The following is a 21,543-nucleotide window of genomic DNA, read 5'->3' on the forward strand; positions in this document are numbered from 1 at the left end:
AATTTAATTTCTCATAAACAAATTTATTTCTTATACTTCTTAAACGATCAATTTCCATAGTTTGTGTTGTTTTAGAAATTATTTATTAAAATTGGTTTTCATTTTGGGGTATTGGACCAATTTTTTTTTTTTTTTTTTTTTTTTTTTAAAAATTAAAATACAATTTTATAAAAAAAAAAAAAAAAAGAGTAAAAGAAAAAAAAAATGTTAAAATTAATTTAAAATCAAAGTGATTGAATCGAAATGGAGGAAAAGAAAAATTAAAGATTTGAAGCATTAAAATGTGTTAAATCGAAATAACTTCACAAAAAAATAATAATATGTATTTTTTTGTGCATTTCCAAATTAATTGGCTCAAAAAATTTTTTTGCGCCATCATTTCAAAAATATTTCGATCAGATCGGTCACATTTTTTTGTTTGCAAAAAAAAACCAAATAGTGATAGGGTTAATTTTTTATTGGAGGTTGGTGTGGTATTTATTGTAATAATAATTATGAAAATGGAATACAAAAATGAAAAAAAAAAATTAATTTTATTCTTTTATTACCAAAAAAATAAAAATTAATCATTGTGTTAATTTAGACACCCCCAATATACCATATCATCAAACGGTTAAAAAAAAATAAAAATAAAAATAAAAAAAAAATAAAAAAAATAATAACAATAATATTTTTGGAACTATTTAAATATTATTTTTTCATTTTTTTTTTTTTTTCTTCTTTTTTTATTTAAATTATTTTTATAAAAATTAAAAAGCAATATAAACAAAACTTTTTTTTTTTTTTTATTTATAATCTTTTTTGATTAAAATTTATTAAAATATTAATTTTTATTAAAAATTAAAAAATAAAAAAATAAAAATAAAAAAAATTAAAAAAAATAAAAAAAAAAATGGAAAACAAATTAAAAATTATAAATAGTTGTGAATGTATTAATACAAAAATGTGCCCAAATACTCCAATAAAAAAAAATATTTACCTTTCATCATCTCAAATAATACAAAATAAAAATAACCAACTTGTAAAATTTGAAGACTCTGAATTCTATTCCATAGAGTTTGAAAGTTTAATTATAAATTCAACATTAACAGACTTATTAAATTTAAATCAAGATTATCTAAATCACAGAAAATCAATATGGGAATCTCAAATAAGTAGTATAAATAAAAGACCATCCTCTCTTGGTATTCCTTTAAAATTTTAAAATCAATATTCTAAAAAAAAAAAAAAAAAAAAAAAAAAACATTTTTTGTTCGACTGAAAATAACTTGTAAATAAAATATATTTAAATATTCCACACGCAATTAGTATTTTATTTTTTATTTTTTATTTTTTATTTTTTACATTTATCTTGTATTAAGTATTAAAATATTATTATTATTGTTATTTTTACTTTTATTTTTGTTTTAATATTAATTTAATTAATTTGATATAGAGTACATGGCTATTGGGTAATTTATATTACCTAATGCAACGAGAAAATATTATTTTTTTATTTTTTTTTAATTTTTTTTAATTTTTTTTTTTTACATTTATTTATACAGTTTAAAAACATTTTTAAAATTGGTCATTTGAAGAATTTAAATTAAAGTTTTGGGAAGTTGGCAAAAATGGTGATAAATTATTACCATTATTGTAATTGTTTAAAATATCATTTGGGTTATTATTATTGGGGCCATTAAGATTTCTAAACATTGGTGTTGTAATGGTTTCCATTGGTAAGTTAGGAATATTTGAATGAATTTGTTGGTGTTGTTGTTGTTGGTGTTGTTGTTGTTGTTGACTATTATTTACAGGAAATGATTGATCGTTTAATTGGGGACTATAAAAACTATTATTACCAGAAGAACTATTAAGATTTGAAGTTTTAGTGATATCTTGAAGTATTTGATTTAAATCAATTTGAGCATTCTTTTTTAATAATTCTTGAATGAAATGGGAAATATCAGAGTTTGTTAAATTGCTTAGACTATTTAAAACATTATTAATATTTGGAATTTGTTGATTATTATAATTATTATTATTATTATTATTATTATTATTATTATTATTATTATTATTATTATTATTATTATTATTATTATTATTATTATTATTATTATTATTATTATTATTATTATTATTATTATTATTATTATTATTATTATTATTATTATTATTATTATTATTATTATTACTATTATTATAGTTTGTTGGAGTATTGTTGATAAAGTTAGTAATATTATTATTTTGATTAGTATTATAATTTATACCAATTCCATTACTATTAATTTGATTATTTTGATTGTTAATTATATTATGGTTTTGGTTATTAAATAGATTGTTGCTATTATTGTTATTATAGTTATCATTACTATTATTGTTTATATTATTTTGGTTATTATTTTGAATAATTTGTTGTTGTTGTTGTTGTTGTTGTTGTTGTTGTTGTTGTTGTTGTTGTTGTTGTTGTTGTTGTTGTTGTTGTTGTTGTTGTTGTTGTTGTTGTTGTTGTTGTTGTTGTTGTTCTTGTTGTTGTGGTGATGGTATTTGAATATTATTTTGTTGATCAATAGTTGAATCAAAATTATCAATATCATTAAAAGGAGTTGGACCTGGTAATGGTAAAGATTCTTTTGAATTAAAGTTATTATTTTGATTTGAAAAGAATAAATTTGTACCATTCAAATTATTTAATAAAGATTTTGGAGCCATTTGATTAAGTTTAACATAACGATCTTGACAATATTTAATTTCATTATTAAAACCTAATTGATGTGAAGCACTTGATGATTTATGAATATAGGTTAAAGCTTTTCTTAACATATCAAATGATTGTTGATTATTATTCCCAAATAATGCAAATGATTTTGCTAAACATAAATCTGCCCATGTAAAATATAAATGTGTTTGAGTTCTTTGTGTAAATGAATAACTATTTATATTTGGTATCCTTTTTAAAAAAATAAATTAATTAATTAATTAATATTTGTATATATTAATAAAATAATAAAAAAATAATATTACTTTAATAAATATTCTTCAGCATGTAAAATATCAGCCATTGTTAAATTTTGACCACCTAGAATCGCTTGGGTAATTCTAATATTCGATCTATAGGCACCATTGATACTTCTCGGACTTGGTGCACCAGATAAAGCATTTTTATAATCAATTGAGTAATGATTTGAAGCAAGTTGAAGTTTTTCAATTACAAAATCTCTTTGTTGTAAATATTCATTTGATTTTGATTTTTTACTCATTAAAATATCTATTTAAATAATTATTAAAAATAAAATAAAATTAATTAATAAATTTATTAAAAAAAAAAAAAAAAAAAAAAAAAAAAAAAATTAAAATTAATAAACTTACCATAATCATGAGCTGCTTTATTAAAATAATATTGACCAATATGTAATGATCCCATTTTAATTTTATTAAATAAAAAATCACATGTATCTAAATTTAATTTTGATGCTGAATAATTTTTTTGAATTCTAAAAATAGCAGATTTTAAATAACTAACTTTAAATCTATTTATATTTAAAAAAAATAAAAATATTAATAACTTTATTTAATAATAATAATAAAAAATAAAAAATAAAAAATAAAAAAATAATAACTTACAAATTTTCAGGAGAAGATGATAATTCTAAAGCTTTATCTAATAAATAATGAGCATTTGAAAAATCACTTGTATAAGTACAACCAATACTTTGTTCAATTAAAAGTTCGGATAAAATTTCATGGTTATTTTCAAATTTAATTGAATAATAATTTAAAATATTTTCCAAATCTGACCAACGAGCACCAGTTTCTTGTAATGTAGATATATAATTAAATAAACTTTCCCTTGGTCTAAAATAAATATCACTAATTGATGATGGATTAAATGATTTATCATTTTGAGTTATTGAATCATTTGATGATGATGATGATGATGATGATGATGATGATTTATCACTAAAAGTTGTTGATGAATTAGAAGTAGATGATGGTGATGACGATGATGATGATGATGATGATGATGATGATGATGATGATGATGATGATGATGATGGTGATGGTGATGGTTCTTTTTTAGATTTTGTTGGACAACCATAAAAATATAATTTAAAAGTAAAAGAGAAATCTTTAAATAATAATTGTTCAGCATTTGGTAATGGTGGTAATTCAATTGAACAATTTAAATAATACCAACCAGTTTTTTTAATTCTAACTGGACCAAAAATTGCTTCGCCATTTGTTAAATCACATTCCAATGTTGTGAATTGATTTGGTGCATACTCTTCAATGTTTAATCTATTTACTTTTCTTGTGAATGAACTTGGAATCCAATAGGGTGATGTTGGTTTCAATACAAGTTTCAATTGTGGATGTTCTGTACAAATTCTATTCAAATTACTATTTTTATATAAAAAAACACCAATTTTTTGATTCTTTTTAGCTGCATAAAATGTTGGTGTTACCATAAATAAATGTTGAGATTTCTTTAATGCTTCACTTGGTGAATATGATGAAAATAAAACCTCTTGATTTTCTTGTTTTTTAATTATTCTATTTTTAGTTGTAGTTTTACTATTATTATTATTATTATTATTATCATCATTATTATCATCATTATTATCATTTTCATTTTCATTTCCAAACTCATTTTCAAACTCATTTTTATCTTTATTTATTGTTTGGTTTGAAGTTGTGTTAGTGGTGTTAGTGGTGTTAGTGGTGTTAGTGGTGGTAGTGGTAGTAGTGGTAGTAGTGGTAGTAATGGTTGAGGTTGAATTTGATAAATCTGAATCATTAAAAATTGAAGGTGATTGAATATCATTATCTCTGCTATTATCATTATTTTGAGCTTCATTTAATTGACTTAATAAGTCTGATGAATTATCTGTTGGAAATATTTGAAAACTATTTTGAGAATTTATCATTAATTTAATATTTGCAGTTGATGGTAAAGTTGTTGGAATTAATGGTGGATCAACTATAACACTTGAAAAATTTATAAAACTATTATTTGAAGTATGAATTAAATTATTATTAAAAGTTTCATATTCTTCTGATTTTGGTGAATCACTTGGTGATGTTGAATAAAATTCTCCAATATTATTATTACTATTATTATTATTACTATTATTATTATTATTATTATTATTATTATTATTATTATTATTATTATTATTATTATTATTATTATTATTATTATTATTATTATTATTATTATTATTATTATTATTATTATTATTATTATTATTATTATTATTATTATTATTATTATTTTGTATGTTTTGAATATTGAAATTATTTGGCATATTTTGATTAGTATTAATATTAGATATTGTGTTATTATTTGGATTATTATGATGTATTAAGTTGATATTATTATTATTATTACTGGCTATTGGCGGTGGCTCGAAAAAAAGTAGCTCGTCTTCTAAATTCATTTTTTTTTTATTTTTTTTTTTTTATTGTTATTTTTTTTTTTAAAAAAAAAAAAATAATAGCTTGGAAACAAAGAAAGATGGTGGGAATTTATTGAATTCTGTGTTATGATTGATTGAGAAAATAAAAAAAATTAGGTTGGAAAAAAAAAAAAAAAAAAATAAAACAATAGAAAATAAAAAAAATAAAAAAAATAAAAATAATAAAAAAAAAATAAAAAAAATAAAAAAAATAAAAAAAAAAAAATTTGTCGTGCTTACAACTCGTTGGTATCTAAAATTTTTTAGAAAATATCTTATTTTTTTTTTATATATTTATTTTTTTTTTTTTTATTATGACGTATTAATTTTTTTATTTGAAAAATTGAAATCGGATTATTAAAACAATTAAAATTTTAAGGGATCTTATTTTTTTTTTTTTTTTTTTTTTTTTTAGATATATATATTTTTTTTTTTTACTTATCTTTTTTTTTAATTAACGTAACAAATTACCAGTTTTTTTTTTACTTTTTTTTACTTTTCTTATTTTTTTTAATTCACTTAAATAAATTACCAGTTTTTTTTTTTTTTTTTGGGAAATCTGAAAATTCAGTTTTGGGAAAAAAAAAAAAAAAATTGTGACAATTTTAAAACTTTAAAGATGATAATTCGTTCTCTATTTTTATTTAATTTTTATTTTATTACTTTATTATTATTTTTATTATTTTTATTTTTCTGGAAATTGATAATTATCTTTTTTTTTTTTTTTTTACTTTGGAATTGCTGGTAATTTTTTAGAAATAGTTCCGCCAGTTGGTCTTAATAAAAAGCTACTTGAGGGAGATGAAACTGTAGAGTTTGGAAGAGATGATGAGCCAGAAGGTGATGTATTGTTATTTGCTGTAAATTGTTTGAGTGTTGAAGATGGTAATGTACTTGATTGTCCAATTGTTTTGTTACCAGCAGATATGGAATTAAATTTAATTGGTGTTGTTGATGATGTTGTTGGAGGTGGGGGTGGTGAAGTAACACCTCCTGGAGTTGGTAATGGTTTTGAGGGTGGTTTGTTGATACTATTTGATGATAGACTTGATGGTAATGGTGGACGTGTAACAATAGTTGGGTTTGGAGTTTGATTTGTTGGTGGAGTTGAAGTAGTTTGGGTTGTTCCTACAGGTTTTTGAGGTAATGATCTTGGTGGTTTCAATACTGAAATTGGACTTGGAGTTGGGGTTTGAGTTGCTGTTGCTGTTGTTGCTATTTGAGGTGGTGATGATGGGTTTGATTTTGAGGTTGGAGTTGGTTTCAAATTTGATGATGTTGAATTTGTTGGAGTTGTTGGAGTAGTTGGAGTTGTTGGAGTTGTTGGAGTAGTTGGAGTTGAAATTGAGGTTGGTGATAGATTTGTTGGAGTTGGTGTTTTTAAGATTGGTACTGGATTTGGTGCTGGTGGTTTTTGAGAAGAAATTAATGTTGGCTTTGGTGTAATATTTGGTTTCATTGCAGTTGGAACTGATGGTTTTGGTGTAATATTTCCACCAGCTAAGATAGTTTGAACTGTTGGTGTAGTTGCAACTGATGTTGTTGTTGTTGTAGTAGTAGTTGGAACTGATGATACAATAACTGAAGGAGTAGGTGAAGTTGCTATTGGTGTGAAATTTTGAGTTAATTTTCTAACTAGTTGTGGATGAGGTTGAGGTGGTGAGGTTGTACCACTGCCACTACTTATGGTTGAAGATTTTGGTTTTGTTGTTGTTGTTGCACCTGAATTTGAGTTAAAACCAGTAGAGATTGTAGACTTGGCAGAATTTGTTGTTGTTGCAGTTGCAGGATTTAAACCAGACATTATTAATAATCTTGAATGAATATCAATAAAGGTTGGTCTTTTAAGTGGATCATTTTGCCAACAATCAGTGATTAAAGTGATAAAGTCAGGATGACCACAAACAGAGTTTTGAGGAATTGTTGGTCTTAGACCGTTAGTGATTTCATCTTCTAATTGATACATAAAAGAGGAATGAGCGACAGGATATTCATCAAATGGAAGTAAACCAGTTAAAATTTCCCATAGTACAATACCGAAACTGTAGACATCAGCCTTTTCAGTATACTCATCACCCCTCATGATTTCAGGAGATAACCAAATTGGATTCGAAAGTTTATCACGACCGAGGGCACTTGTAACGACAGCTCTAGTTTCACCAAAATCAGAGACCTTGCAAACCACAGCAGCATTCATATCGGAAAGCATTAAAATATTTGGGGATTTCAAATCACGATGACAAATCTTTGGAGTGAAACCATGCATATGTTTAATGGCATCGGCAATGTTGATTGCGATTTTCAATTTCAATTGCCAAGTGATTGAGGAGAAACTCTTTCTTAGATGACTATACAATGTTCCATTTGGTATGTACTCCATAACGATACAACATGGATCCAAACAATAACCTTTCAAAGAAACTATACTTGGATGAGTTAGGGTGTTTGATAACCAAACTTCACGTCTAAATTCACGATAAATTTCAGAGGCAGCTTCAGCTTGGCCACTATCAATTGTGATTTGTTTAATTGCCACAAGTTGACCACGAAGTTTGCCTTTGTAAACTATACCAAAACCACCTTCACCAACTTTTTCAATGATTTCAAGATCTTTATATTCTAGGGTAAAGTTTGGACCAATATCAGACATCATTAATTCAGGTACGAGTGAATCTAAACGAACTATAGTCTCTTCACCAGTGATGGAACTACGACAAACAACCTCGAATTTCTTTGATAAGAAGATACGTTCAATCTCTTCATATAAAAACATTGTACGTAAATCTTGAGTTTTAGAAGGACCAAATGAAAGTTGTTGATTAATTAAATGTGAAATTTTTGATAAATCAAGTTGTCTTGATGAAGTGTTTGATAGTGAAGTAGATGAAGAGGAGGAGGAAGAGGATGAAACAGCAGTGGTCACTATTGAACTACTACTACCACTACCGGTTGTACCATTGATTTTTGGTTTATTAGTATTTCTATAGAGTGTTAAGAATTTAGAAGGATTCTTCTTTCTCTTTCCTTTTAATGTACCACCAGGTGAAACACTTTCACCATCGTAATAATCTGCAAAATCTAAATCTAAAATATCACCTGAAGTTTCATTTGATGATGAAGTTGAATCTGGATTTAATAATGGTGGTGATAATAATGATGGAGTTGATGATGAACTTGAAACATTTGAATTTAATGAATTTGTTGAAATACTACCACTCATTGATGATAATGAACTTGAATGTGTTAATTGTATTTGTGAAGATGATTGTTGTGATGCTAAAGATTGCGATGAAGATGATGTTGTTGTTGTTGCTGTTGTTGTTGTTGTTGTTGATAATTGTGGTTGTGATGTTGATAATGATGGTTGTGAAGATGTTAATGGTGTTGATAATGATGGTTGTGAAGATGTTAATGATGATGATGATGATGTTGATGTTGATGGTGATTGTTGTTGTTGATGATGTTGTTGTTGCGACATATTCACAATATTTACATTATTATTATTATTACTACTTAAATTTATAGTACTATTAATAATATTAATTGAACCAATATTTGAAATTAAAATTGAATTACAATTGATACAATTACAAGGTACCAAGAAATGGAAATGTAATTTATACCAACCAGATATTAAAACTTCAGCTGTTTCAATTATAAATCTAAGGAGAGAAGCAGGATTTTTACCCCAAGCTTTAAAGTTAATTTGATTGAATTGTTGAATACTTTCAATTAAACATTGAGAATCATCTTTTTCAACCAAAAGTCCATTCTTCCAAAACTCTTTAACCGTAGTGAAATGCATTGTTCTTATCATTAGTTTTGAAAAGAAACCAATTGGTAAGAATTCAAATTGATAAATTCTCTCTAAAAATGGTTGTTGTTGTTGACTCTTTAATAGAATTTGATCATAAAGTTTTTCAATTGAATTTGGTCTTTCTTCACTCAACAATATTGGTACTAAATGTTTTGTGCTACTCTTTGGAACTAATGTTATTGAATCTGAGAAATTATTACTACTAGTATTTGGTGATGGTGTAGTAGAATTTGATGGTGATGTTGATTGATCATTGATTTTCTTTATAATACTTAATGAAGAACCCTTTGAAATTGAACCATTACCAAATCTTGAAACATTTAATAATGATGTTGTATTTGTTGTACTATTAGTTCTATGTAAAGTTTTATTACCATTTGTTGTTGATGATGATGATGTTGATATTGCACTACCACTTGATTTCAAATTTGAACCTGAATTATTTAAAGATTTTTGAGTGGTTGATGGTGATGATGATGATGATGATATGGTTGCTTTTGGATCAGGTAAAGGATGAACAATTTCAAACTTTTGTAAAATTGCTAATAAAACATGATGAAGATGTTGAGGGAAATCAGGTGGTTTCCAAATTTGATGAAGATTTGATTGATCTAGTACACCAGATTGTACGAAATTAGGTTTACTAGTGATAATGGTAGCCATAAGACGTGTTAACCAAGGGGGATCAATGAAAATGAATTGATCAAGACCACTCTTTGGATCATCGAAATAAACGATTACACCCAATTCCTTTAAGAAATCAGCGGCAGCGGTGATTGAAGTTTGAGGGATACCACAAGAGATAGCCATTTCAGTGAATTCCGATAGGGTAATGATTGGTGGTGTATTCATTTCTCTTTCACTTAGGATTAAATTCTCCAATTGGAAATAACTTCTACTGAATAGATCACCCAATTTCTTTTCAGCTTTACCCAATTTGACGATATGATTCTGAAGTTTATTGATGTTTTTACCAGATTTACAACTTACAGGTAAAAAGAATTTAACGTTTGGAAACTTTGTAAAATATTTACTGTGAATATCTTGAGTGATTTGATTGACATCTACACCATTTGGTAAATCATCTAAATGAGTACCCACCAAGATAACTGGAGAATTACCACCAAACGCCTCGATACATTGTAACCAATAGGGTACACGTGATGTTTCATCAGGATTGTAGACAGACATATCGAAAACCACAATGAAAACTGAACGACTACTAATAAAGAATTGATGAGTTGAATAGTAAACTTCTTGACCAGCAAAATCCCAAATTGAAAAAGTCACTGGTGGGGATTGATCCTCAGAGGGTGGTCTCCAATCGTCCATGTTGATACCATCAGTTGAGATATTTAAAGAGGTATTCAATGGGTTAATCGATTGTGGGGCATTGAAATCAATTGAACCATTTGCTTCGGTTAGTGTTGGAGTTTTACTCTTCTTAGTGCCCAAACCAATGGTTTGACGTAACTTTTTACCCACTGGTATAATCTCTTTCTTTAAACATTTTGCAATACTAGTTTTACCGACATTCTCTTGACCAACCAACATTAACTTCATACGCATACATGGTTTCTCCTTTGTTGATGCCAATTTCAAGTATTTCAAAATTCCAATTAAATCATCACCACTCAATACATCTGGTATTGAGATTTTAGCATTCGAAGCGCCATCGAATGAAATTGGATTACCCGTTATATTTAAAACCTTTAGAGTTGTCAATTGTGATAATTGCCAAGGCAATGACTCTATGGCGTTATTTGATAGATTTAGAGTTTGCAATGAAGAAAGTTTACCAATTTGTGGTGGTAAATCTTTGATACGATTATTTGTTAAATCCAATTCAATCAATGATGAAATTGAGCCAATTTCAATGGGTAATGCTGATAGACCACAATCTGATAGATCCAATTTCGTGGCTTTTATAGCGATTGCTTCATAAATTCTTTGTTTAATTGGATGAAAACATGGTGAACCTGCAATTGAAAATGATTCTAAACTCTTTAAACGTGTAAATATCTCAATTGGTAAACGATTGAAATAATTTCTTTGCATCATCAATACCTTTAGATTAACCAATTGTGATAAACTATTAACATTTATAGTTTCAATGAAATTGAAACTAATATCCAAATGATTCAATTTACATAGTGTACCAAGTTCAATTGGTAACGATGATAAATTATTATGAGAAACATTTAAAAGTTTCAATTCTTTCATCTCTGAAATTTCACTTGGTAATGATGACAATTGATTATTTGATAAATCTAAAATTTGTAAATTCTTTAATTCCTTTAAAATTGAAACTGGTATACTACTAATACAATTATGATCTAAATATAATTCTTTTAAATCTGAAATTCTTCTACTATCCAATGATAACATATTTAATTTATTTAAAAGTTGTAATGAAATTTCTGAATAATCACATGATCCTAAATCTAATAATCCTTTATTATTATTTATTATTGTTGAACTTGTTGTTGAAGTTGAAGTTGATGGTGTTGTTGATTTTTGATTAACTTGTAATTGTTTTTTCTTTTTATCTAAACGATTTGTAACTGAAATTGCTTTTAATTTTATACGATCACTATATTCTGGTGGTATTGATGGTAAAGTTATTCTTGATAAAACTGTACTATGACAAGAAACCCATTGATCAATGATTTCAGCACCCATTGATTGAGTGATATTATTATCTTCTAAAAATAAGGCATTTAAAGTTTGATTAAATTTTAAAAGTTTTGAAATATGTTTTGCACCAGTATCTGTGATTTGATTCTGAGTTAAAATGACCACGGTAATTGATGGATGTGATAGAATACCATCAATCAAAGATATCAGACCTTTATCGGCTATTGTATTCTCGCTTAAATCCATTTGAATCAATGAATGATTATAACGTAACATATCACCCAATGCAACTGCACATGGATCATTGATTGAATTTTGAGATAATGTTAAATGAGTGATACTCTTATTCAATGACATCATACCCAATGTCATTTGCATATACTTATCATTCATTGTCAATGGTATGAAAATTAATTGATTTACAAAATGTGTTGATGCCAATGCCGCAAACAATGGTTTTGGATCTGATATTTTCAACATTTGTGAAGTTAATTCAACCTTTGGTCTTTGACCACTAATTATCATTTTACAAAATAATGCAATATCTTTTGCATCTTCAAATTCATCTGGACCATCATCATTATTACTACCGTTATTATTACCGTTATTATTATTATTAAAATCATCAATTCCGCCTAAACCAATTGTACTATTTCTACCACCTGCTACAGTTGAGGAATAAGAATTGGTTAAATTATTTTGATTTTGATTTTGATTTTGATTTGATTTTAAAGAAGCTTGAGATAAAACTTGAAACCAAGTTGATTTCTCTTTTTCTGATGAAGTCATATAAAATATTGAAGATTCTTTAGTTTTAATTTGAAAACCTTTTCTATATTCAAATCCTAACTCTGGATCATCAACTTGAATATTTACAATTCTCTCCAACTTTTTCAATAAATAAAATGAACCATCATATGCCATCATTGTATTATTATTAATTGTACTTGTATCTTCAATCTTTTCTGTAAATAATATTATATCTGAAAATAAAAATGTATAATATGAAATTCTTTGATTATTAAATTGTTCAATTAAAATACCTTCTTTTAAAAATTTTCTATTTTGAACAATATCTGAACTCTAAAAAAAATAAAAAAAAATTAATGTTAATAAATAATGGAAAAAATATAAATTTTTAAAAAAAAAAAAAAAAACACAACTTACATTAAATAAACCAATTGTTGGTGATTTAATTGATTTTGAAATTGAGATAACTTTGTTAATGTTTACAGATTCATTTACAATATCTTTAACAACTTGAACAATTTGTTTATATAAATTATTGTATGGTTTATAATCTGGATTTAATACTGCTATTGAATCAATTAAAGATTTAAAGAATTGATGAAATCTTGCCAAAAAATGAATTGGTAATATTAAAAGTGATGCTAAATTACTATAAGTATATTCCTGTGTGAATTTACCTGTTACACTATTACTATTATTTATACCACTACTACCACCACCACTATTATTATTATTATTATTACTGTTAGCGCTATTTATTCCAGTAAATGTATGACCAGTTCTTCTTAATGTAACAGCTGGGAAAGAACTACCACTACTATTATTTGTTGATTGTGATGTAGTTTGATCATATTGTGAACCTAGAATCTCTGAAAGTGATACAGGTTTAACACAAGATGATGATGATGAAGTTGGAACTAATGGTGCCAATGAATACTTGTGTTCATTAACTAACTTGCTCTCTGCATTATTTATAAAACTTTCAAATCTTTGATTATCAAACATTAATAAACATAAACTACTTAAACTATAATTATATTGTAATCCATAAACTTTATATAATTTTAAATATCCAACCTTAATAATAATAATAATAATAATAATAATAATAATAATAATAATAAAAAATGAAAATGAAAATGAAAATATTAATATATAAATTTTTTAATTAAATTAAAAAAAGTAATTTGTAATACAAACAAATTGTAAAAATGTTGAATGTAATTGCGCTTGAGTAGTTGAATTCCAATTACTAATATATTTTTTAAAGTCAATGAGAATTGTTTGTTGAAATGATGAAATTGATTCAATTAAAGAGAAAATTGCCTTTAATTCCTCTTGTGATAATAAATCTGCTTTCTTTAATGGTTGATAAAACACATCCAATATCACTTTAATTGCATCGCTACATCCTTGAAGTGATTTCATAAATCCTTCAACTAATTTCCTTCTATTCTCGTCAACTGGTGATTCATTAATTGAGTCCTCTTTATTATCTTTATCTTTTTCTTTTTCTTTTTCTTTTCTATTTTTTGGTGAATGTTCATTACTTATATCTTTACCACTTGCATTATTATTACCGCCGCTATCTAATGAAGTTACATTTATTTTTACAGTTTCTTTATTATTCGATGATGATACATTACTTCCAGTAGTATTGGAAGTTTTATTATTATTATTTATATTATTATTACTAGTATTGTTATTTTGTACAGATACCAATGAAGGTATATTATTTGATGATGTTGTTGTTGTAGTTGTGGTTGTAGTTGATGTATTCGTTACCCAGAAATCCATTGCTTTTTTATGATTCTCTTGTGTCGTTGGATTTAATAAAATTGCATTTGCTTCTGCTGTGGATTGTGCTGATACTGATGAAGGTGGTGGTGGTGGAGGTGGTGTTGGTTCTGTTAAGTTACCAACCCATCCACCTACAATACTAAATAGACCGCCATCCTTTTCTTTATCCTTTTCCTTTTCCTTTTCTTTTTCTTTCTTTTCCTTCTTTTCTTTTTCTTTTTTCTCTTTATCTTTTTTCTCTTTTTTTTCAGATTTATCTTTTTTCTCTTTATCTTTTTTCTCTTCTTTATCCTTTTTCTCTTTATCTTTTTTCTCTTTTTTAATTACTTCCATTTTTTTATTTATTTATTTAACACACACACAAACACACACAATAAAGAGGGAGAGGAAAAAAAAATTTTAAATGAATTATTTATAAACAAAAGTATATATAGTATTTATAAAACTATATAAATAATAAAAAAAAAAAAAAAAAATTATAAAAACTAAATGTAAATATATGTTTTTTTTTTTTTTTTGGTTTTTTTTTTGGTTTTTTTTGGGTTGTTTTTTTTTTTTTTTTTTTTGGGTTGTGTTTTTTTTTTTTTTTTTTATATTTTTTTTTTTTATATTTTTTTTTTTTTTTTTGGTAATCCTTTTTTTTTTTTGTGTGATTGGAATGAAAATTGGTGATTAAAAAAAAAAAAAAAAATTGGTCAAGACTGTGAGTTTTTAAAAAAAAAAAAAAAATAAATAAAAATAAATAACAATTAAATTTAATTAAATATTTTTTTAATAATTATTTTTGTTTTTTGTTTTTTGTTTTTTGTTTTTTTGGTGTGTTTTTTGAGTGGTTTGTGTAAAACACAAGTGAGTGTTTTATTTTTTTTGTGATTATTAATAGATTTGGTTGTCACGATGTGTTTTTTTATTATTTTTTTTTATTTATTTTTACTCTTTGTAGGAAAATTAAATAAATAATATAAATACAACAATAATGATATAAATACAGATGAATACAGATAGAATAAATATTGTTTTTTTTTTTTATTATTATTATTATTTTTTTTTTTTTACTTTATTTTATTTACTTATTTATTTTATTTTTATTTTATTTTTATTTTTTTATGATATTAATTGGTGATATTATTTTTTGTGATATCATACACAACAATTGTTTTTTTATTTTTTTTTAATAAAAAAAAAAAAAAATAATAAAATAAAAAAAAATAAAATAATAAATAAAAATAAAAAATTATAAAAACACAATAAATTTCTTTTTTTGTTCTAAAATAATAATAGAAAATGATATATTTTTAAAAAAAAAAAACAAAACAAAAAAAAAAAAAAAAAAAAAAGTTTTTTTTTTAATTATTATTTTTTTATTTTTTTTTTTTTTTTTTTTCTAAATCCTCTAAATAAAGGGGTAGCAACATTAAAAATTTAAAAAAAATTTTAAAAAAAAAAAAAAAAAAAAAAAAAAAAAAATCAAAAACGATTTTTTCTAAAATTTTTATTTTTATTTTTTATTTTTTTTTTTTTTTTTAAAAATATTATTATAATCAATGAAAATATCTGTCTAAAAATCGAAAATAGAAACTTTTTTTTAAGATAATCATTTTAAAACATTCATATGCAAAACCAACAACAAACAAATGGGTTATAATATAAAAAACCACTTAGGTAATATTTTTTTATTTTTTTTATTTTTTTTATTTTTTTATTTTTTTTTTTTTTAAAGTATGAATCCATTGCTCTATGAAGTGAACAAATGTTGTTTTTATTTTTTTGTTTTGTTTTCATTTTTTTTTTTTAACTTTTTTTTTTTTTTAACTTTTTTTTTTTTTTTTTCAAAGATATAACCTTTCCAAATTACTAACACCAAGATTTCGAGTAACAAATTCAACCACTATTCCAAATTTTCTTTTTTTTTTTGGATTATATGCTGAATCAAATAAACCTTCACAATTGTCAAAGTTGGATTTCCAATTATGAAATTTTTAAAAAATAAAAATTAAAAAAAAAAAAAAGTAAAATACTAAAAATAAAGACTTAAAAATAAAATTATATTAAATACTCACCAGTTCATTGAATTATTAAAAAGGTTGGAAAAAAAAAAAAAAATTACATAAATAAATATCTTTCTCAAAGCCGAGATTTTAATTTCAAAAAAAAAAAAAAAAAAAAAAAGTCAACCAATTTTTTTTTTTTTTAATCGAATCGCCATCTTATCGATATTTTTTTTGAAAAATAATAATTATCAAATAACACGTGTTGTTTAGATTTTTTTTTTTTTTTTTTTTTTTTTTTTAATTAAACTTGGAAAAATTAAATGTCATAAAAAATTAAATAATAGTCACAAAAAAAATATATTTCCACTTTTGGTTTTGTTTTAATAAATAATTTATTTTTATTATTAAAAAGGGGGTAAATCAAATGATTTTACTTTTTTTTTTTTTTTTTTTTACTTTTTTACTTTTTTACTTTTTTTTTTTTTTTTTTTTTTTGATTTATTGATAACCATTTCCAAGTTGACAATTGTCACCCCAATAACCAAAGTCACAAACACAACGACCAGCACCACAATAACCTCTATTTGAGCAATTTGTTGGACAATTTGCAGGAGTGGTTGGTCTAATAACATATTCATAGGAGTTTGGAGAAAACCAAGTATAACCAGCTTGAGTGATTGAAATATCCTTTACACCATACCAGCACCAATATTACATTTAATTTGATCAGTAGTAACAAGGGTTGGAGTACAAGTTTGACTTCCAATTAAGATAGAAATTGGAGAATTTGCTGTGAACCAACCATAGAAAATCACTTCACCACCGTCAGTGTATGATGGGAAAATTGAATAAACTTGGATTTTTTTAGTTGAGCAATCATTTCCAGTCCATTGATTAGTGCATGTACATTGGTTATTTGAATTACAGGTACCACCATTTAAACAGCCATTTCCACATGTTCCTGCAATACAATTATTTATAAAAATTATAGAAATTAAAATTAAAATTATTAAAAGAGTTTTTTTCATTTTTTTTTTTAAATTTATTTATTTAATATCCTAATTTATTTAATTAATTTTTTTAAAAAATAAAAAAAAGAATCTATTTAAATAGTTTTTTTTTTTTTTTTTTTTTTTTTTTTTTTATCAATTTTTGATTATATTTTTTTTTTAATTTTATTTATTTTTTTTTTTAATCAAGTTGATTAATTTTATCTTTATTTGAAATTTTCAAAACTACAATAAATCATTTTTTATTGTAAGTTTGAAAATTATATATTGGAAAAAACAAGAAAAAAAACATTTTATATTAAATTGCCGAGATTTTAATATCATTGAGCTCGGAATCTATACAATTTTTTTTTTTTTTAAAAAAAAACACCCAAAATTTAAAATCAATCTTTTTGGAAATCAATGGTCATTTTTTATATTATAAAATAATTAAAAAAAAAAAAAAAAAAAAAAAAAAATTATTTTATTTAACTTAATAAAAACAAATTTTTTTTTTTTTTTTATATAGTCGATCAGTTGAAAATTTGATTAAACTATATTAAAAAAATTCTCTTTAAAAACAAATAAAAAAAATTAAAAATAAAAAAGGAAAAAGAGGAGGTAATAAAATTTGATTACCAAAAAAAAAAAAAAAAAAATATAACAAAATAAAAAAAATAAAATAGTATAAAAAAATATAATAAAATAAAAATAAAAAAAAAAAATAAAAAAAATCAATACACTTTTTTATTTTTACTCTATATTTTTTTTTTTTTTTTTTTTATTTTTATTTTTATTTTTTTTCTTTATTTTTACCTTTTATGGACGAAGAAGAAATTAGAATGAGGTTTGGTTTTAAAATGAAAAAAAAAAAAAAGCCAAATTTTGAATTTGAAAAAAACTTTTTTTTTTTTTTTTTTTTTGAATTTTTTTTTTTTTTTTTTTTTTTTATTTTATTTATTTATATAAAACAAAAATATCGATCTGATAACAATTTTAAAGTAAAGTTGTGGAGGGTGTAGGTACAACGAATCTTATTTAAAAAAAATAAATAAAAAAATAATTAAAATAAAATAAAAAATAAAATAAAAAAAACACAAGCCCTGGTTATACTTTTTTTTTGTTTTTTTTTGTTTTTTTTTGAATTTCAAACAAAATTAAACAGAGAAATTATTATCTATATATCTAAATTTTAAAATAAAAAAATAAAATTCAAAAAATAGATATAAAAAGTAAATCAATAAAGATAATAATTGCAGTAATAAATTAAAAAATAAAAAAAAAAAAAAAAAAAAGTAAAAAAAAGAATATAGATAAAAGATAATAAAAGTGAAAAAAAAAAAAATAAAAAAAATAAAAAAAATAAATAAAAAAAATAATAATCATTATATATACATACGTGAATATATATTTATATATATATATATATTTTTTGTTGTTGTAAAATGTTTTTGTGTGTTTTTGTGGGAAGTGTAACGGATATAAAAATTTTTATGTGATTTTTTTTTTTAATTTTGTTATTTTATTTTTTAATTTTTTTTTTCTTTTTTTTTTTTTTTTTTTTTTTTTTTTTTTTATATGTCAACGTATATATATATAAACATAATATCGATTATTTTATATTAAAACAAACTTACCACTTTCTAATTTTTTTTATTTATTTAAAAGTAGTTTAATATTAAGAGAGAGAGAAAAAAAAAAAAAAAAAAAAAAAGAGAGAAGAGAAAAAAAAAAAACAAATTATAATATACCATATAAAATACTAAATAGTATAAAAGAAATACTTGATTCAAGAGAGAAGAAAGAAAAAAAAAAAAAAAAAAAAAAAAGAAATGGTATTAACTTCAAAACAAAAGGAGGAATTGTATGTTTTTTTTTTTTTTTAAATTTTTTTTTTTTCAAATTTTATATATACATATTTATATTAATAAAAAATTTATGAAAAAAAAAAAAAAAAAAAAAAAATTTTAAATAATAAAGGAATGGATCAATTTTAGATTATTTTGAATCATCACAATATAAATCAAGTTTTGAAGAATTTAAAAAAGAAACAGGTACAGAGTTAGATGTTAAAAAGAAAGGATTATTAGAGAAGAAATGGACATCAGTTATTAGATTACAGAAAAAGGTATTAGATTTAGAGGCAAAGGTAGCACAATTGGAAGAAGAATTAAATAGTGGAGGAGGTAGAGGAGGTGGTAGAGGTAGAGGTAAAGAGGATGCATTACCAAGGCCACCAGAGAAACACATATTAACAGGACACAGAAATTGTATCAACAGTGTTAAATTTCATCCATCATTTTCACTGATGGTATCAGCATCAGAGGATGCAACCATCAAAGTTTGGGATTTCGAGAGTGGAGAGTTTGAACGTACCCTAAAGGGTCATACAAATGCGGTACAAGATATAGATTTCGATAAAACTGGTAATTTATTGGCCTCTTGTTCGGCCGATCTCACCATTAAACTATGGGATTTTCAAACATACGATTGCGTTAAAACCTTACATGGTCATGATCACAATGTAAGTTGTGTTCGTTTCACCCCATCAGGTGATCAATTGATCTCATCGAGTAGAGATAAAACCATAAAGGTTTGGGAAGCAGCCACCGGTTATTGCATTAAAACTTTGGTAGGTCATGAGGATTGGGTTAGAAAAATTACAGTTTCAGAGGATGGCAGTTGTATAGCTTCTTGTTCAAACGATCAAACCATTAAAACTTGGAATATTGTTAAAGGTGAATGTCTTGCAACTTACAGAGAACATAGTCATGTTGTTGAATGTTTAGCTTTTTCAACTGCAAACATTATAGATATACCAGGTTCTCTCCTATCAACCCCCGAAGGTAAATCAAAAGTTAAACAAGGTCCTGGTGGTAATTTAGTTGGTCAATGTGGTTATTTAGCTACTGGTTCAAGAGATAAAACTATTAAAATTTGGGAATTGGCTACTGGTCGTTGTTTAGCAACTTATGTAAGTCAATAATTAATTATTAATTATTAAAAAAAAAAAAAAAAGATCTTTTTTTTAACTAATAATAATAATATTATTTATTAATTTATTTTAAAATAGATTGGTCATGATAATTGGGTTAGGGCTGTAAGATTCCATCCATGTGGTAAATTTTTATTAAGCGTTGGTGATGATAAAACAATAAGAGTTTGGGATATTGCTCAAGGTAGATGTATCAAAACTATAAATGAAGCTCATACACATTTCATATCATGTTTAGATTTTTGTTTACACAATCCGCATATTGCCACAGGTGGAGTTGATGATGTAATAAAAGTTTGGAAATTACAATAATAATTTTTACAAATATATAGATAATTAATAGTAGTAATAATAATAATAATAATAAATAATTAATAATTAATAAACTATAGAAATTCAAATAACAATAATAAAAAAAAAAAAAACAAAAAAAAAAAAGAAAGAAAGAAACTAACAAAATAAAAAAAAAAAAAAAAAAAAGGAATCTAAACAAATATTAACAGTACATAAATTGTAAAAAAAAAAAAATAAATAAATAAAATTTAAAAAAAAAAAAAATTAAAATAATTAATAATAATAATAATAATATGATATATACTATTTCTTTGTTTAAAATAAAGGGACATAATTAATAATTTAATTAAATAAATAAATAGTTTTTTTTTTTTATTCTTTTATATTTTTTATTTGTTTGAAATCAATCAATAAAAAGAAAAATTTTCTGGTTCAGTATTTTTGTGTTTTGGGGATTTTGGTTTTTTAATTGGTTTTTCATCTTGTTTTGGTTGTTTTAAATGTGGAAAAGATAGTTTTGGTTGTATTGATGATTGTTGATGGTCTAATTTTGGTTGATCATGTTGTTGGGAAAGAGGTTCTACAATTTGGGGTATTTTAACTCGAGTTTGTTCTTCTTCCTGTTGTTGTTGTTGCTGCTCTTGTTGTTCTTGTTGAATATCATGGTCAACAAAATCTGATTGAGAATCAGATTGACTGAATGAACAATTTTCTAAATTTTTAAAACTTTCAAAATGGTTTGTAACATAAGTATATGTACCAGCCAATACTCTTTCAGAAACAATTTGATCTTCAATTTTATTCATCCATTTTAGTTTTTCATCACTTA

At 23.7% G+C, this 21,543-nt stretch overlaps 6 protein-coding genes across 6 annotated transcripts in view; 2 read left to right on the forward strand and 4 right to left on the reverse strand.

The window, feature by feature from the left end:
- Positions 1-892: 892 nt before the first annotated feature.
- DDB_G0288357 (hypothetical protein) lies at positions 893-1,204 on the forward strand (the record flags this gene model as incomplete). The annotated part of the gene is made up of 1 exon (XM_631692.1): positions 893-1,204. The coding sequence occupies one exon, from the start codon at positions 893-895 to the stop codon at positions 1,202-1,204; it is 312 nt and encodes a 103-aa protein (XP_636784.1).
- Positions 1,205-1,557: 353 nt separating this feature from the next.
- Positions 1,558-5,144, reverse strand: DDB_G0288367 (hypothetical protein; the record flags this gene model as incomplete). Its single annotated transcript, XM_631693.2, has 4 exons — positions 1,558-2,932; positions 3,007-3,250; positions 3,352-3,512; positions 3,607-5,144. Coding segments are annotated over 4 exons (3,318 nt in total), but the record flags the coding sequence as incomplete, so codon positions are not given.
- A 1,024-nt stretch (positions 5,145-6,168) lies between these two features.
- roco5 (ROCO family protein kinase) lies at positions 6,169-14,778 on the reverse strand (the record flags this gene model as incomplete). Its single annotated transcript, XM_001134523.1, has 3 exons — positions 6,169-12,978; positions 13,063-13,722; positions 13,846-14,778. 3 exons carry the CDS (start codon positions 14,776-14,778, stop codon positions 6,169-6,171), a joined length of 8,403 nt encoding a protein of 2,800 aa, XP_001134523.1.
- A 2,156-nt stretch (positions 14,779-16,934) lies between these two features.
- Positions 16,935-17,464, reverse strand: DDB_G0295779 (EGF-like domain-containing protein; the record flags this gene model as incomplete). The annotated part of the gene is given in 1 exon segment (XM_002649071.1): positions 16,935-17,464. A coding segment is annotated over 1 exon segment (530 nt).
- Positions 17,465-19,257: 1,793 nt separating this feature from the next.
- On the forward strand, positions 19,258-20,732 carry lis1 (WD40 repeat-containing protein; the record flags this gene model as incomplete). The annotated part of the gene is made up of 3 exons (XM_631623.1): positions 19,258-19,289; positions 19,406-20,399; positions 20,499-20,732. The coding sequence occupies 3 exons, from the start codon at positions 19,258-19,260 to the stop codon at positions 20,730-20,732; spliced, it is 1,260 nt and encodes a 419-aa protein (XP_636715.1).
- Positions 20,733-21,121: 389 nt separating this feature from the next.
- The window catches only part of gxcH (RhoGEF domain-containing protein), a gene marked incomplete at both ends in the record, with an annotated part of 3,276 nt that continues 2,854 nt past the window's right edge, over positions 21,122-21,543 (reverse strand). The window contains one exon of the mRNA XM_631624.1: positions 21,122-21,543. This exon is cut by the window's right edge and continues 263 nt beyond it. Within this exon, the coding sequence (XP_636716.1) occupies positions 21,122-21,543 (422 nt within the window).

The sequence above is a fragment of the Dictyostelium discoideum genome (assembly GCF_000004695.1).
Source record: "Dictyostelium discoideum AX4 chromosome 5 chromosome, whole genome shotgun sequence".
Classification (NCBI taxonomy): domain Eukaryota; phylum Evosea; class Eumycetozoa; order Dictyosteliales; family Dictyosteliaceae; genus Dictyostelium; species Dictyostelium discoideum.